The sequence below is a fragment of the Athene cunicularia genome, assembly GCF_003259725.1.
Source record: "Athene cunicularia isolate RWA chromosome 1 unlocalized genomic scaffold, athCun1 chr1_part1, whole genome shotgun sequence".
Taxonomy (NCBI): Eukaryota; Metazoa; Chordata; class Aves; order Strigiformes; family Strigidae; genus Athene; species Athene cunicularia.
In genome coordinates this window covers 99,043,392-99,060,659 of record NW_020799091.1, presented here as the reverse complement: position 1 = coordinate 99,060,659, position 17,268 = coordinate 99,043,392, and the positions used below count along the sequence as shown (strand labels likewise).

Below are 17,268 nucleotides of genomic sequence, written 5' to 3'. Positions count from 1 at the left end.
GACGCCGCGGCGATGGGGGGGACGTGGCGGGTGCCCCCACGGGGTAAGGGGGGGCGCCCAGCACCGGCCTCCCCATCCCCGGGGGCTTGTTTTCCATAGCTAGCTTGTGGCAGCAGCGGGTATCCGGAGAGGGTGCAAGTACCCACGCGGCGCCCAGCCTCCCTCATCTCAGCCGGGTCTCTGCACGGCCTCTGCCGGAAAGCCCCAGCCCTCCTTGAGGAGATCTTGGCTTCTGGCTTGGAAGGGGGCAAATAATGTGGAGATCTTCTGCACTAGTGCTAAGTAAATAGCATGTTTTGTGTACAGGTCCCCTTGGGCTGGGGCGTTCTTAGAAGTCAGTTGAGTCAGCCTCAGTGGCCACCGTGTTGACTAAAATAAAAACTGTGGGTTTGGTGGCAGATGCCAAAAGATCACTGGCCTTTCTGAAGATCGTCTCTGCAAGTACAGGTGTTGGGAACTGGAGGAGCTTCTTTTCTGCCTTCCCACCAGATGAGGAAGGCTGCACTCCCCTTGCTAGCCACCCTGAGAGTCTACCCAGGAGGAGATGTAGGGGGCCTGGCTGCACAGCAAGATCTCCCATAGAAAGCACCACATTGCCTTAGTGCTGTTCTCAATATGTATTGACTTACCAATTATTAGTAGGAAGGAAAACTAAATTTACAGCTACTACTTAATTTTTTTCTGACATGCAAAAATACCACCTCAGTTTCCATTGATTGGCATAGCCAGTAAGCATGTGTCACTGGCAAATACATACAGGTTGAAACTGATACATGGAGAATGAAACCATTGTGTGTATAAATACTAACTGCTATAAACATACAATCAAATACCATAGGGTGTTGAGTGGGGTGAAGCATATTGTACAGTGGGATTTAAAACACACAAAATCACATACTTATTTCTGCAGAGTGATGCTTAATGTACTGCTTTGTGTAGTTTACATGCAGACAAAAGAACCAATAAAACTAATAAAACAACATATGTGGAATATGTTTTGTATGTATTAGTCTGAAAAAATTCTGCAAGCTTCTAATGCAGTACTTTGATATGGCAAAGCCATATAAAACTGAAACCGGGAGAATCAGGTTCTTGGTATCTGCTGGAGATGAACAGGGGAGCTGAAAAGATCACTGCAATATTGGTGCTGTGGGCTTCTGCTGCGCATGTAATTGAGAGGAGGCTTTTTTCCTAATTCCAGGAAAATCTCTGCAGTGCTTACTTGGATACAGGAAAAAAAAATAAAAGTCTTTTACACCAGTCTTATTCAGAACATTACAGTGGCAAAAGTAACCAAAACTGTAATTTGCAGTGTTAGAAAGCACATGGATTTATTAATCTCATGGTTTCTTCCCGACAAGGTCAGAATACAGACAGTTCTCAGTTACTGCTGCATGTGTGAATTTTGAACAGTAACAGCAGCCAACCACTGCTGTCACGGCAATGTGGAAGTACAGTGTTACTCAGCACGTTTGTTACTAGAGGGCAGCAGAGCCTCAGTGAATTCGCTGAAGATCACTTCGGTTTGATTTTCCCAGATTTTAGAGAGGGTCGGTAACATTTAAAAATCAATATTATCTGTGTGCCAGCTCTTTTTTTCTTTTTTTTTTTTTTTTTTTTTCCTGTGCAGGATTAGTGACTAGCTAGTTAATAGTCTTGCACAGACAGTTGGCGCATGGGATTCCTGGGCAGACAATATGAATTATTTGCCTGTGTCTGTAATACATTCCAGGCATGTAGTGTGTTCAAAACACCTCCTCCCGCCAATCTCTGCAGCATAGCTCCAGCTCCTAACCATTTTGTAACCTGTGAGGCCATTGTGAAAGGTATTGCTAGAAATATCTGTGATTTGGGGAGAAGGCTTACGTTTTTTGCCAGGGTGCTGACAAAGAAAATGACATCTTTACAACAGCTGATTTAATAGTTCTCTGGTTGAGTTAAATTGAGTTCGATCCCCAGCCTTCAAATACCCATGTGCTTAAATCTGTTAATTTGCAATTGCAAATAGACCTCATTAATTTAATAGTTACCGCATTGTTGATTTCAGTGGGAAAGCTCACAGTAATGGAAGGTGTGCATGTATTCAAGTATTCTGAATAATTAAGTTTTGCTTCCTAGCAAAAGTACTCCGTCATTGATTACAATTATAGAAAAAGTCTTTCTTTAAAGTTGCTGAAGCAAATTCATTGGTTCATCAGAATCTTGATAGCCATTCCCCTCAGTACATGTATTTTATCCCAGTAGTTTCATGTAATTCTTTGCTGGCAATATATGACTGTTAGGACTTGTTATTTCAAAGCCTTTATTGTACTATATAGATGGATCCCAGCCTTATTTATATCTCATAGGAGGCAAATCCTGCAGACATGGGCAAGTAGCAGACTTTGGGCTATATAAATAGTCCTGACATGCTTTTAAGGGGATGGTAATCTGTTTCCCACAACGCATCTCAAAATTGTTTGCTACATGTCTGCCAGAAGCCTCACCTGCCTTATCAGATGAGAGTCATCGGATGGGGTCTTTCTTCTTTCTCACAGGGGACTACACGAGCAGAGCTTGCCATTATCACAAATGAGGAAGTCAAGTTCTTTGCATTTGGGGAAACTGCAGGCATGGGCACACCCAATGTGCAAGAGACAGGCCTTTCCCTGGGAAAAACACCTTTGTAAGTGTGGTGTCTCACCTGTCAGGTGGCCTCTTGGCCAGTGCTTTGTCATGGTGTGTGCCATGGCTTGGCAGAGAACACAGCTTCTTGGTCAGCCCCTAAACACACCTTCAGTTGTGTACTGAGGTCGGAGGCTGCCCGCACAGCCCGTCCCTGCTTTCATAAGAGGCTGTGTCACCCAGCCTGAGCAGAGTGTTCCCAGCTTTGACCAAGTACCAGAGGGCAAGGACAACTCAGCTTTCACAGTGTGAGTAACCTGTGACCACCTTGCACCCCTTGAACCTGACAGCAGTAGGCTATATCAACAGGGGCACAGCCAGTAGACAGAGGGAAGGGATTATTCCCCTTGTATTGTGTAGTGGTTTAGGCCCAGAGAGTGACTGAACACACAGAGCTGTTCACTCACCCCTTCCCCCTCAAGAATGGGAAGAAGAAAATAAAGCAAAAGGTTTGGGAATCAAGACAAGGCTAGAGAGGGGTAGCTCACCCATTACGGTCACAAGCAAAAGACAGATTTGTATGGGGAATTAAAAAAAAGAGCGTCACTTTAATGCGAAACACTAACAACAGCAACACTTACTAGACAGAATGGGACAGTGAGAAGCATTGCCACATCTTAAAAACACTTTCCCCTCCACCCCTCCTTTCTTCCTGGGCTCAGTTGTGTTCCAATATCTCTACCCCTGTTCCCCAGCAGCACAGGGGCAGGGGATGTGGGGGCGCAGTCAGTTCTCCGCTTCTTCCTCCAAGGCGGGGGAAAGCACTCCTCTGCATTCTTTCCCCTGCTCCACATGGCTCTGCACTCATAGGAGACAGTCCTCCATGGACTTTCTCTGGTGTGAGTCCTTCCCATGGGATGCAGCCATTCACATGCTGCTCCAGCATGGGTCACCACCAGGTGTTGGTCTTCCCAGTGCCAAACTACAACAGTGGGGGTTTCTTTTTCCCTGAGTCGCAGTCTACTTTAAGCACCTCCATGGGTGGCAGGGGGGTGGCCCTGCCATCTCACCACAGGATACAGGGGAGATCTCTGCTCTGGTGTACCTTCCCCCTGTTCCTCCTCCTTCCTTCCACTGAGGCCAGTGGTGTTTGCATAGGTGTCCTCATAACTCCTCCTCACCTGCTCAGCTTGGTGGAGGGAAGACTGAGGTTACTACATGGAGAAAAGTTTCCCCATGAGGACAGGCAGGCAGTGGAGCAGGTTGGCCAGTGAGGTGCAGGCTCTGTCCTTAGGGGTTTTCGGGACTGGACTGCAGAAAACCCTGAGCTGTCTGGTCTGATCCCAGAGGTGGCACTGCTTTGGGGCCGGGGATTGGACTGGAGACCTCCCAAGCTGCCATCTAATCCAGGTGATTCTCTGGGAGGCTCAGGTTTTTCTACCACTGGAGGTACATGGTTATGTCTTTTTCTGTCTGAGGCAGAACCTTAAAATAAAATTTACCTGCAGCTTTCAATTCTTAGTGTATAAAAAGATTTCGTATCGATGCTTTCTAAAGCAGTTGCTCCACATTTTCTTTGTTCTTTAAGAAAGTGTTTACTGAATTAGTCTGACAAGTCTATCTTACTTTAAACACATCCTTGTAGAGTGCTATCACAGTCAGAATTGTCCATCCCGTAACAGTCCTCCTGGCCAAACCAAGTGGATGTAAGGAATTCTCATCTATCTCTTAGCAGTTTGCCATGCCTCTGACAACTGAATATGTTTAATAACTCAGTAAATGAATGTTACAACATAGCTCCTGTTATCTGAGGTTGAGAAAACATCAGAGTACAGCAGGCTGGGAAAGTGCTCCGTGATACTAGAGACGTTTTCCACACTGTAAGACTTCAGCAAAGAATATCCATTGAAAAGCGAGGTGTCCAGAAAAGAAATATATACAAACATTTGCCTGTCTTTGTTGTGCACTGCAAGTGAGTCTTTTTCATTGTTGTTGCTGCTGTGGATGGTTACGCTCTGCTCTGCAAATAGTCCCTTGACCTTGTTTACCCGGAGCTTTCGCAGTCCCCAAATGGCCAAGTATTCTGTTGGGAGAGGAGTGGTGCCACAGAAGGACAGCTTCAAATCCCACACCCTTGTGAAGTTGAGGAGCATTCCCAGCACAGAGGCATCTGTGAACCAAATGGTCAGGTGGCTTTTGTAGGTAGTTTTTTCCATGGTAGAAGGCAGCACAGTTTTGCAATTGCACATCAGGTTTGCTAGGCAGTAATCACAATCACGGATATCCACCAAGCAGCTGCAATTGCGAATTGTGTTTTCCTTGGTGAAAATTAGCGTATGGTTCTTCTGACTTCTCACAAAACTGCCAGTGATGCATATGCTAAGGAAGCCAGCCAGAATGAGAGCCAGCCAAAAGGTGAAAGCAGAGAAGGCTATTGGCTTCATTAGTAGTGGTGCCAAGCTGCCAGGTGTCTCCTCCTTCTACTCAGTGAATTATAGCACTTGGCTTTACCTGCTGAGGAGAAACAATTTCTTTATTATACTAAACACCACTCAATGGTTATTATTACTTCACTTTTCCCACTCATCTGTCTCATCTAGTCAGAACCATATTGCAGTTTTGCAGGTTGCCCTGCGTTAGAGGGGAAGTGCAGCTACACTGATTCAGAAAATGAATTGTGACTCATATTTGGGATTATTCTTTTACTCCTCTTTTGCTCTAAATGGTTTCATTTGCTTATGGGACAGCTTGGATGCCCACTTCTCTATCCAGGCAGCTCCTCAGCCTGCCTGGTGTGAAGGTGAAGGCAGGATTCCTCCTGCTCGTTTCTCCTTTCTGCCTTCTCTTTGTCCACTTCCCAACAGATAGATGTGACAAATGACCCCATGCTCCACTTCACCAAGAGAGGCAGTCTGAGAAGACCTAAGGACAAGGGGTTTGTTTTACACCTGAATTGCTAAGTAAGGGTTGTGATAACTTACCCTTCAAACTGAATGTGGGATATACTGGGCAGAAAGAAAGAAAAATAGGGTGGTTAAGGGTGGAAGCACTGCTGGAGGCACCACACGTCCTTCTGAGCTATCTGTTATGCTGATAAAACCTGCTTTTGATCCATATGAAGCTACGTGTGCTCCAGCCTTAGCCTGTAAGTTTTGAGTATCAAGGACCATCTCTCACTGTGTCTCTGCACAGCAACTAGACTAGGATAGATCGTGACTTTCTTGGTTGCTTTTCCCCCCTTCATTTACCCTGACAAAGCAAAGTAGCATCTTCCATGCATGCTTATGACAATGGAGCAAGTTTCCATCCCAGCCTCAGATGGTTGGGAGCATTTGGTGGGGACTTTTGAATTCTCAGCTACAGGCCTTTTGGTTTTCAGAACAGGGTTGAATCTTACCAGGAGCATCTGGATACTCCTGGCATATTATTAGATGATGGTACAAGCAAGAATGCAGAATGCCATTTCTCAACACAAATTATAAAATGTTGAAAAGTTTGTCTGATTTGACTGTAATTGTTTTGAAGCACCAAGAGACATTAGAGCCAAATTTTGACTAAAGGTGGCAAGTCCTAGTGAATGCAGCAGTAGAGCATGCACTGGGCAGAATTTGATCCAGAATTAGCATGTGGAAAGACTGACCCATGTCCAGAATGCATGTCTCCAGCACCTCACAAAACATGGCACTCCACCTACATTTTTGGAAAAACATACCAGATAAATGTGAAAAATAATAGTATTTATAATAAAAACACAAATTGGTTTTGTCTCTTACTCAGTCTTCCTTCATTAGAGAGTGGAATCTTCCGCTATAAACTTCATGGTCATTTAACAGACAATTAAAAGAAAATGTCTTTAGGAGCACACTAAAGTTTACTTGGTCATTAGCACTATCATATGCATGGTAGTTTACCAAGCTAAATTCTTGCTGAAAATTCAAGTGAGAGAGTTCTTTGACTAATATTTAAAAACCTACAAAACCGCATCTTGACAGAATTTGTGTCCTACTTTCCACATTTCTCACTTATAGAGGATATAGTCGTCTACTCCACCTTTCTTTCTTTGAAGTTTGGTTTCCAATAGTTAATCTGTGGAAACTGTGGTAGTTCGTAAATGACCAGGTCTTTGCCATCCACAGGAAAAGCAAGAAAAGGGAAGGTTAGGTGCACATGGGGCAAAAATCTGCACCTAAGAATGGTGGACTCTGGGCCAGACATTACCAGCAGATCCTTTCCAGGAATTAAATCTTTAGTTTGTGATAGACAGTTCCATGAAAATATCAGCTAATTGCTTCACAGCCGTCAAAAAGTAATTAAATTGTTAAGATGTAATAGGAAAACTATGGAAAAAAAGAAACAGTGCTGTTGAGCTACTGCATAAATAACTTTGTTTGCTGACATTTGCCTGTTATGTGCAGTTCAGATCCCATCATTTCAGAAAAGACTGGAGTTCAGAGAAGAGTAACAAGAGTGATGAGATATGGAAGGACTTCCCTTTAAGTAAGATGGGACTAGGTAAAGTAGGACTCTAGGTGGGAAAATAGGTGGTTGAGGCAGGACATGGTGGTGACATATAACAGCACAAATAACATGGAGATGGGTGGGTAAAGATCAGTGTTTCACTACTTCTTCCAAGAACAAGAGTAAGACATCTCAAATAAAACCAGTAGAGTCATAGTTGACTTGTTGATCCTTAGCAAAGGATGCTGGGGGCACAAAATTTTTTTACAAATTCAAGGCAGGACTGGATAAGTTCAGTGAGGAGAAGTCCACTGCAGTTATCATGTACACAGGCACCACATCTGGCTACAGAAGGCCCCGTGCTGAAAATAACTGGAGGCAAAGACAACATCACATGTAAGTATCACATGTTTTTGTCCTCTTTGAAATCTCTCCTACTCACCTTCTTATGGCTGTACATGAAGATGGCTACTTGACTAGATGGATATTTGGTCTGACAGATTATGGCTATTCTTAGATAAGGTATATATAGTGTAAATGTATGTGGACTGACTCAAACATGATTTAATTCTGTATGTACTCCCTAAATTTAGTATGTTGTTTTCTTAAGTGAAGGATACAGACATTTTAATGCTTAAATCAAATATTTAATCCATGTTGTGGAACATACCAGAAATACCAGTCCAACTATTAGCTAATGTTTAACGTCAGAGGTCAGACGCATCCAAGCGGTAGCCATCCTGGTATCATTACTGCTAAATTAATTTGGTCTCCAGTATCTAAGCATCTATTCATGCATCACAAAGAAAATGCTATTACTAAATCTCCACACTGTGCTTATTTTCTCAACCCTTAACTGTGGCTAACAGTTGTGATAAATCAGAAATCTGTAATATCACCACTGTTTCACAACTCAGTGAAATTATTTGTATTTGTCTGTTTTAGAGGTAATATTTGCAAGAATTCCTAGACAATGTTAACAGTGTGAGTTTGAACTAAGTAAAAGAGATTTTAATTGAAGACTCAGCACTTCTGCATTTCAAACTCCCACCTGCATCAAAAGGGGTGATACTGCTTTTTCCACATAACATCTGAGGACTTCATAGTCATAAAACATTAGATATACTTTGATGCATCCTCCTTAGTTTTAACTCTTTTTTTTTTTTTTTCTCCAGTACCTGTAGAGTGGAGAACCTTTAGTTTTCTACTGTCTTGCAGCCAACCAAAGGAAATTCAAGTTTAGCTGAGCTGATAGCATTTGGGCTCTGTCCATCAAAATCCAAACAAAATTCTAAATCTTGGCATTCCAGGAAATGTTATCTCCAGAAATACTTGCTATCCTCTCCTGCTCCCTACAATGCAGAAACATTCCCGTCAATTCAGTTCTTGGTATTTAGTTTCTGTGTGGTTTTGGTGAGTGATATTCAAGCAGTGAAATATATGTTGCAATGTCTGTCTGTGAAGTGTCAAAGCCACCTGCAATGCACCTTTACTTAATCTACCAATTATCTACAAAAAAATGTGCATTATATGGCTCTGAATCAAATTACTTTGCTGCCTGCACTGTTTAAGACTTGGGAAATGGTTGGCTTTAATTTTTAGAGGTGGGGGAGCTGCCTTGCAAGGAAGAAGCGAGATAAAGCATAGATAAAACTTAACTGCACTAGCTCGATGGCTCTGAGTTGCATCTTTTTGAATTATTACTGCTGTCAAGGCACTGTTAGGAGGGAAGAGGTCACAACTTAGCAGAAGGTTCTTTTCACTAAAAGTCTGGGGAGAGGTCTTTAGCTTGTCTTCTCTAGGAGTGGCTCAGAAGAGTCTGAGTTTCAGTAAGGAAGATAAAAGAAAAAAAAAAAAAAAGTGAAGTCACAGACATGACAGTTGAGGAACAGGACTTTTCCAGGGTAGAAGATGTGGGTAAAAGGAGAATCAAAGAGCATAGGTCTGAAAAACAGGGCCAGGGCCTGAATGTATGTACCTGCAGGATGACGTCTTGTTATTATGAAGCAAAATAGTTGAGGTAGTCTGAGTTTAATAATTGAAAGGACTGAAACACAGAATTGTTAATGTTTGGGTTTGGTTTCTTTTTTTAGTTTGGTGTGTTGATGTCATGGTGAGCTACACAAAGATTAAACTGTTTGTCTCTCAGGAAGTACTTTGGAAGTTGCAAAAGCTAACAGTTATTTTCAAAAATCTTCCTCCTTTGCAGAAATTACTTGTATTTTGGATTGCTTGTAATGCAAAGATGCCTTTAGTAAGGCTCTTGGAGATACACAAAAACCCTTTGTTGTAATATTGCCATTACGCTGAAGGAAATTTGGGGTGATTTCTTGCCTGTTGTGGGTCTGTGTTCTCCATCATCTCCAAATTTACAAAAAATGATGGAGTATCTTCAGAAAACTGGAGAATCTGGGCTGTGGGATACATATTTCCACCATGCTCTCTGTCTGGGGATTATCCAGTCCCCTTAAGAAAGATAATTGATCCATTGACCTCACTAAAATATTTTTGGATGTAACCTATAGAAACCCAAAGAATGCATTAGATCATGCTAAATGTCAAGAATTTCCACAAAATTTTCTAGGGAAAATTGGTGGGTATGCTTCTTCTCTTCCCTAATTTTCAAATCAAGCTTAGCTAGACTTCCAATATAATCAGTACATATTCAGAGACTAAGCAACAGTCTCATAGTCTGTATTTAATATGCATGTGTTCAACTAGCTGTGAAGCCTTCTTCCTTGATTATGGCTAGGAGACAGCATTTCAGTGATAAAACAACTCAACAGACTCAGTTATATCTTATTCTTCTACTATGCTATTAACTTTGGCAAAAGGAGCCTTATCATACAGATGGGGAGAAAACACCTGTGGGTGTTGTTTCTACTTAAAACTTTTAAAATCTATAGCTATTTACTCATCCACCTGACACAGTGGATTTTACAACTTGTTTCCATAAGCCATTTGACATTTCCCTGCATAACATAACATAGCAGATGTAGCAGTCCTGTAAAAATTGTATGAGCATTTTTTAGCTTTACAGTTTATATTAGAAGGTTGCTGAACTCAGGAAACAAGAATGGTATTTCAGATTTGAACTTGGCAAATTATCTGCATGCTCTTCTCTCACAGATGGGTAACCAAAACCTACCTGCTTTTATGCATCTGTTCTGGTGCGAAGAATAACTCCTTTGTCTACAGAAGCTCAAGGTAAAAAGGAGCTGGTCTGCATTTTATTTCCATATAGTTGTTCAATTCAGCTATTTTAGACAGTCATTCTTGTCCAACCTTATAGCCAATGTTCATCAGTCCTTGAAAGCAGCAGGAGTAATAAAAATGGTAACACATTTTCATACCAGAAGTGATTGAACTTGAAGCAGTGAACTGATTGATAAATACATTTTGATTAAACCACAAAATGGCTCTGTAGCCTAAATGTGGTATGTGCTATTGGAGTCTTGTCTTGTTGCTGGTTTAAGTTTTTGAGTAAAAGAATCTGGAGCTCTACCAGTCTGGAAGATGACTTCCAGCAAAAGTAATACCACCTTGGGTTCATCTCTTTGTCCAATGCAGCAAAGAAATAATTTGTCCAACCAGATGATGGTTTATTCTAACATGATTTCTTCATGGTGGTATCATTTCTAACAACATCCCAAACAGCTATGTTTCAAATGAGGCATAGGTGGGATATAATTGCATGCCCTTCACCCAACTGCACTGATACTTTTTCTAAGTTGGTCTCTTACAGTCAGCTAACAATTAAACAATGTTTTGAAATTATGCACTGTGATTGCAACGTTTCCTTTTATCAGTTACTGGTCAGGTTTTGTTACTGAAGCTACAACCTTCAACAAATCCACCCACTGCATAGGTAAATTGGAGGTAAAGCCTGCTTTCCTTCCCCTTCCATCTTTACATAGTCTGGTTTGGAAGTACAATTAGAAGTGGAAAAAACATGAGGCAAGTAAAACTAGTAGAAAAATAGCTGCTGAGTCATACTCCCCACATCACCTCGCTGTCCAGAGTCACAATGTGGTAAGCATTTAGTGTTTGAGAATGAAGTGAAAAATTAAATCAGTGTATGAGAATGGCTCAGTGTCTTGAATAGTAATTAGACTGTATTGCCCCAGAGGTCTTTTCTTATGCCTGCTTTTTCTTATGCCTGGGTAAGCAGTCACCCAACTTCACTAAGCAGTGGTAGAGTACCACTACGCCGTGGGAATTACTGATAGCTGATCCAGTTCTCCTCCAAACAGCTGACAGAGTTTACCCAGTGGTTACCTTCCAATTACAGTATTAAAACACATCAGAAAGGTTCTGAAGTGTGGATTTTGGTTTCTATGAATCGAAGAGATACCTCAGTTTAGGTAACAGAAGGCAAAGATTCAGCAATTAGAAAAAGAGTACTGATAGAAACTGCCACTGCAAGGGCTTTCTGGAAAATGGGTAGGTGGAAGGGGGATATGGTCAAGCTCAAGAGATTCTTAATTGGCCTGAAGACGTTAATCATCAAGAAGGCTTTGGTGATTGGTATAATCTTGATTTTCATCTGGTTTAAGCTTCCTGAAGTCCAAAGCTACCATCCAGTTTTCCTCATAGACTCCTTTAGAAAAGTCTTCTTTGGCATTGAGAGGAAGCTCTTGCATCACCCCAAATTGGAGGACTTTTTGTTATAACCAGGTCTATTTAGCTGAATACTTGGAGAACAGAGCACCAAGCACCAAGAGCAATTCTGTAACAACTAAGTAAGTCTATAGTAAAGCATGTCTAGTAGTACCTGGACACAACACCAAAACCCCAGAGCACAGACTGAGCAGATGCAGGTGGATGAGGAGAAAACCACTGCAGCCTGTATGGTGGAACAAGGAGGTAGCTGTGGGTGAAGGAGGCAGCTGTAAAGAGATGAAGGAAGAAAGTGGTGATAAGGGGCTGGGTGGAGGAGAGGCAAGTGCAGCCCAGAAATGGAATGGAGGAGTGAAGGAGAAATAAGGAGTAGGAAGCCTTCCTCAACAATCAGGAAGCTTTTTAATAGCACAGAACATACAGAAAGAGTACAAAACTGAGATCCTGGGGCAAGGTTTTTGCGAGCTTTACAAGCATGTCTTGACAGAAAGTAAAAGAAATAACTCTTCTCCAGAAGAGCCACCCATTCTGTTTCTGCTTTGGCTCCTGATTTGTGTGGTTTATATCCAGTCCAATATTTGTTGTTCAGTAATAAATTGTTCCTTGCATGCAAAAAATGGAGAAAAACTAGATCCCAGTATGCCCCAAAGTCCCTCCAGCCTGCAGTGCTGGCCTGGAGAAGGGGAAGGCAGCCAACTGCTTCAGAGATGGGGTCTTTATGGTAGCAAAGGGAGAAGAGAGGCTGCATTCTCTGCTTAGCAGCAAACAAAAATCCTAATGATTTTAGGAAATTTTACTTGCTTCTGGTAGCAGTAACCAGCTTCTGATTAAATAATTTTAAGTGATCTAAATCCAGCAAATGATTTCTTCATTTTTGTTCTGAGTGGGGGACCTTTCACGTGAAGATTGGATTAGACATAGATACCAGCATAAAATGATTCCAGTTTGATTGCTTCAGCCATGCATGTTTTTAGATGTGTTATCTCTTTCCAGCACTGAAAACACTGTTTTATTACATGTTATCCCAAAAGTTTTCTAGCACAAGATTCCATCCCCACTCCTTTTTCTTCTCAGGTTTTGAGAGCTAAAGGAGATTTTCAATGCTTATTTAGTGATAGTGTCATTTTAGGTTTCCGAATTTGCTTTGATCATTCCACTTTTTTTTTTTTTTTTTTCTAATTGCAGATCTGTTTATTAAGAAAACTGCAAAAAAGCAATAAAAAGCCTTTGACTGTTGTGTGAGAATGCTACTGTCTCAAGGAAAGTTAATCCTATTCAATGGAAGTCCCAAGCCTATACAATTAATTTCTTCACAGGGTGCTTTCTTCCATTTTCTATTCAGAAAAAAACCTAATTAAAACCCCTCATTGATCACTTGTGTTAACATGTGCCTATGTGAAAGTGCTGTATTAAGCAAAGAAGAGCTTAAATCCATATAATCTTGTGCAGCTTGAGTAATGTACACAGGATGAATACCAAACCCACCCAATTTAGATCAAAATAACGTGAAAGGCTGGACAACACTAAAAGCATTTAGAACTATGAAGACTGCCTCTTTCTTTTCCTGTTTGCGGGCAGGTATGCGAGGGATGTGTAAAAAAATACACTGCATTTCACGGTGAAGGTGGCAGCAAGGAGGTAGGTACAGCAAGTTAACTGGGCTGATCTTACTGGGGATGGTGCATAACTCGCCTGCCATGCAGAAACCTCAGAAAGAGAGCCAAGGGGAAGAGGAGTGCAGACAAGCTCCCCTTACGCTAAGGAGCAAAGCACACTCCAGGCTTGCCTTCATATGTGTACTCTTTTGGTGATATTTAATACTGATATAACCTGTAAAATTTTTGTGAAAGAGGTTTTTTTAAAGACTGCACAGGGCTACTGTTGGGTGGCTGTGCAGTGTTCCCATAGTGACTAACTGGAGGTTTTTGAAGTGCAATTTCTTTGGCATTTGAAAGAGTAAACAGATTTTTTTTTTTTTTTCCAGGTGTTAAACTACAAGATTACAGGAGAATGTAAAGGGTTATGTAAAATGCAAAGAGTCAGTCCCTTAGTAAATTCAGCCTGAGTCTTTAGTGCAGAATAGATACATTATTTAACCGGGAAGCCCTAGGGAGCCTTAGGTGTTAAGGGAAACAAAATGCTGGGTTTGACCATTTTAGTCTGTGAAAGTTTTAGGAGTTCCCTGAGTGCGCTGATGTCAGAGAGAGTATTTTGTTTTCCGTCTTTTTGTTTAAACAATTACCGTATTTATTTAGTTACTCCACAGATAAATGTAGGAAAATAAGTTTGTGATAAAAGCTGACATTCTACAGACTTCCAGACTGCAGTGTGATCTGTGCAACCCTGAAACCTGTATTTGCATTTGCTTGTGCAGCAAAAGCCGGGGCTGCTGTCATTAGCCTGAGCAGCCAGTGCTCTAGCAGTGGTGCTGTCAAGCGTAGCAGAACAAATTCCTTCCAGCAATGATAAAAAAGCAAGATAAAATAGGCAATTCTGTTGCATTGAACTTGAAGTACACATAGACCCTTGAAAATGTTCCTGTATGAGTATTTTCGTATTCAGGTGTACACAGACTCTGGGACAGACGATTAATCTAAACACACCTCTACAAATCGTCAAGCCTGTCCATCCCATGCAAAGCTTCTGTCCATACTGGAGGCAAATGTTAACAGCCGAGGAGGTTGTGACAGGTAACTGCAGGGAGGCAGGTTAACAGGAGAAAATTCAAGGGTAAGGAGGAAGTCTTACCCTCCCAAAGAATTGGGATAGTGATACCTCCCTTTTTCCTGCGATGAAGGTCACCCTTGGCAGGCCACAGCCTGCTTATTTCCCACCCTGAGAGAGAAGAAAGGATGCATGTGTAAGGCCTTCATTTTCATGACCTGCTTCACACACGCAGTCTGCACTTTTCCTAATAAAGAGTGGGGGACCAAGATGAGTGGCAGGATTTGCTTTGCCAGAATGGACCTGGAGCTATTCCAGCTTGGAGATGTGCAGGAAGGGTGACACACACTGATCTGGGTATTCACCTTTGAATTGCACCAGGATAAGCATTTACATAAATGAAAAGTGAGAAGAAAATGATATAAAGGCTTACCAACTCAGGAGGAGAGCACTGTTCTGCACAGCTTTACAAAGTAGCAGCAGATCATACATATCTTACTCACTTGAGCACTGTAGGAAGGATTTGTCATTATGCCTATGTAACTAGATTGAAATAAGTGGTATAAATCTGATCTAATGAAATGAAAAACCAGAATTTTATTTCTAGCAGTGCCATCATGGCAGTGTGACTCTATCCTGCCTGCTACTGCAACCTGTGACTACAAATCCCAGTTTTCTATTCAGTGGTTATAAAGTGCTTTAAGAGTCTCAGAAGGCATTACAGAAAAATAAGTTTCTTCCTGTCTCTATCTAACCAGGCAGCTATTCCAGTCTGCTGACTGTTTGATATTTCTCCGCAGTGCCTTCTGCAGCTTTCAAATAGCGGAAGCACTAGTGGCTTAAACTCTCGTCCTGATGCTTATGAGAGAGCCTTGTACCTAAAAGGTGTCAGGAATACCAAGTCATGTCCTGGCTTTGTGTTAAAGAGAAACCCCAGAGTGCACAGTTATATGTTACACTGTGAAAAGATCTTACTTCTCCTCTAAATTATAGATTAATACTTTCCAATAACTTATTTGTTCGCTTCTTGAAGGATTCAGCCTTTTGCCTAATTTTATTTATTTTTGTGAAAGATAAGCGTTAGCAAATAAAATTTCCTTCAGTACTGGTGCTGATTCTGAATGCACTGCATGTGTAAGCTATCATGTTGGGGGGGTTATGCTTCCTGTTATTTAAAGTATAAGTATTAAAAAAACCCCAGAAGTGTATATGCATGCATAAAGCATGAATTTGTATGCTCATGAATGCACAAGTGCATCACATTTTCATACAAGTACTTTTGTAATTGTAAGGTACGCACAATCAAATCCCTGTTTATTTATCTGCCCTCAGAAAGGGACACCTTCTGGGAAATCAGGTGTCCCAAGGATGGGTAGTCAGCATTGTCTGAAAAACAGAGTTATCCTTGGTAGCTCAAGCTGAGCACTTCAACACTGGAGGTACTAAAATTAATTTTAAAACCACTTTCTAAAATTATCTTTTTTTAATGTCAAGCCAACTACTCCCTGAAGCAAGGGTATTTACACTGGGTGATCTTTAGGAAAGAAAGCTGGACTGCAACTTTTTGCTATTATTTCCCAGTGCCCTTTCTAACCTGACCTGGACAAAAGTTCAAGTTAAGTATTACACTAAACTAAAGATTTGCCAAGGCCAAAACATAATGCCTACTTCATGAATGAAAATGGCATAAAAAGTGTACTTTAACACTTTATTTTCTGTTGTTCAAACCCTAAATTAAGGAAAAAATATGTGAGAGTAGAAGACTGCATGACAGAAAGCTGTTATGAAATGTGAATGGTCACTAAGCAGCAGGAGACTGAAACTCTGGATGGGGCGTCCTGGTGCCAGGTATATCGGCTCCTGGTTTGTTCACTTGGATAGTGGATGTTATCATTGCCATTGAGGCTCTGTATCTGTATAGAGATGGTCTAGTTACTTTGTTTTGTCCTTACGATATCACTGGCTTGATTTGTAAATTAAATGGCAGAATAAAACACAGGTCCTAACTGCTCTTTCCCTGATCCTCCTCTTCTAGTGCTCTTCTCAAGGAAGCTTTAACTTAATAAAATGACTCAACTCCTGTCAGCTGGAGTAATTTCCACCAACACTTCTGTCACCTTTAAAGATTCGCCTAAAGAAGTATTTGCAAAACAGAGCAAAATCATTCCACTGTTCTTTGTGGTTATTATTCATAGAGCTATTAATTATTATCTAAGGCATACAGCGTATAAACAATTGCAACATATTAAAGTCAAACTTTTCAGAATCTGTTATTTCACCATGATTACAAATCAAGAAATCTGAAAGAAAAATACCTGCCAGGAACAGAGTTACTGGCAATGAAATAATTGTGCTGGAAGAGAAACATCCTCGTTCACAAAAATACAAGCTATTAAATGTTCCTCTGTTTTTTTACCACCCCCACCTTTTAGAGCTGAAACAAAGACAGCGACTTACTCTTTCTCTGAATGCTGGTGGATGGGTTCACCACCACCCGGCTTCCCGCTTGGCCGAGCTTGCCGAGCCGGGGATGCTCGGCTGTGCCTGGGAGTGGGGTCAGCCTTCAGGGCAGGCAGCAGTGCCTCCTTCTCCCACTCGCCGCTGCTCTTTTATGTTTCCACGGGCCAGCAACCCATGCCGTTCCCTTGACTACCGGGAGGGCAGTCCAAGGTCTATCCCTATCAACACCACCGCAGCAGGATCCCTACCTGTCTTTACTTTCTCTGCTCCCACGCCATCGGGTGTACTGTCGTACACAAAGGGCTCACCTGGAAATGCTGAGGTGACCGACGGCCTCCCTGCTTGCTGTAGGAGGGGAGTTGGGGTGTAGCGGAGCAGAGGGAGCTGGTGACCCGTGTTCGCAGGGGGATGGCCAGCCTGGTGCACAGGGAGGGAGATAGGACCTCCGCAGTCCTGTGGCCC

General features: G+C 41.8%; 1 protein-coding gene and 1 non-coding gene across 2 annotated transcripts; both read right to left on the bottom strand.

The window, feature by feature from the left end:
• Window positions 1-2,535: 2,535 nt before the first annotated feature.
• Window positions 2,536-2,697, bottom strand: LOC113486941. The gene has a single exon (XR_003399680.1). It is a non-coding gene; the product is annotated as a U1 spliceosomal RNA (small nuclear RNA).
• Window positions 2,698-4,376: 1,679 nt separating this feature from the next.
• On the bottom strand, window positions 4,377-16,905 carry C1H21orf62 (chromosome 1 C21orf62 homolog). Its single transcript, XM_026856070.1, has 2 exons — window positions 16,804-16,905; window positions 4,377-5,118 (listed from the first exon to the last, which is right to left on the bottom strand). Exon 2 carries the CDS (start codon window positions 5,046-5,048, stop codon window positions 4,377-4,379), a length of 672 nt encoding a protein of 223 aa, XP_026711871.1. The 5' UTR covers window positions 5,049-5,118; window positions 16,804-16,905.
• Window positions 16,906-17,268: the final 363 nt, after the last annotated feature.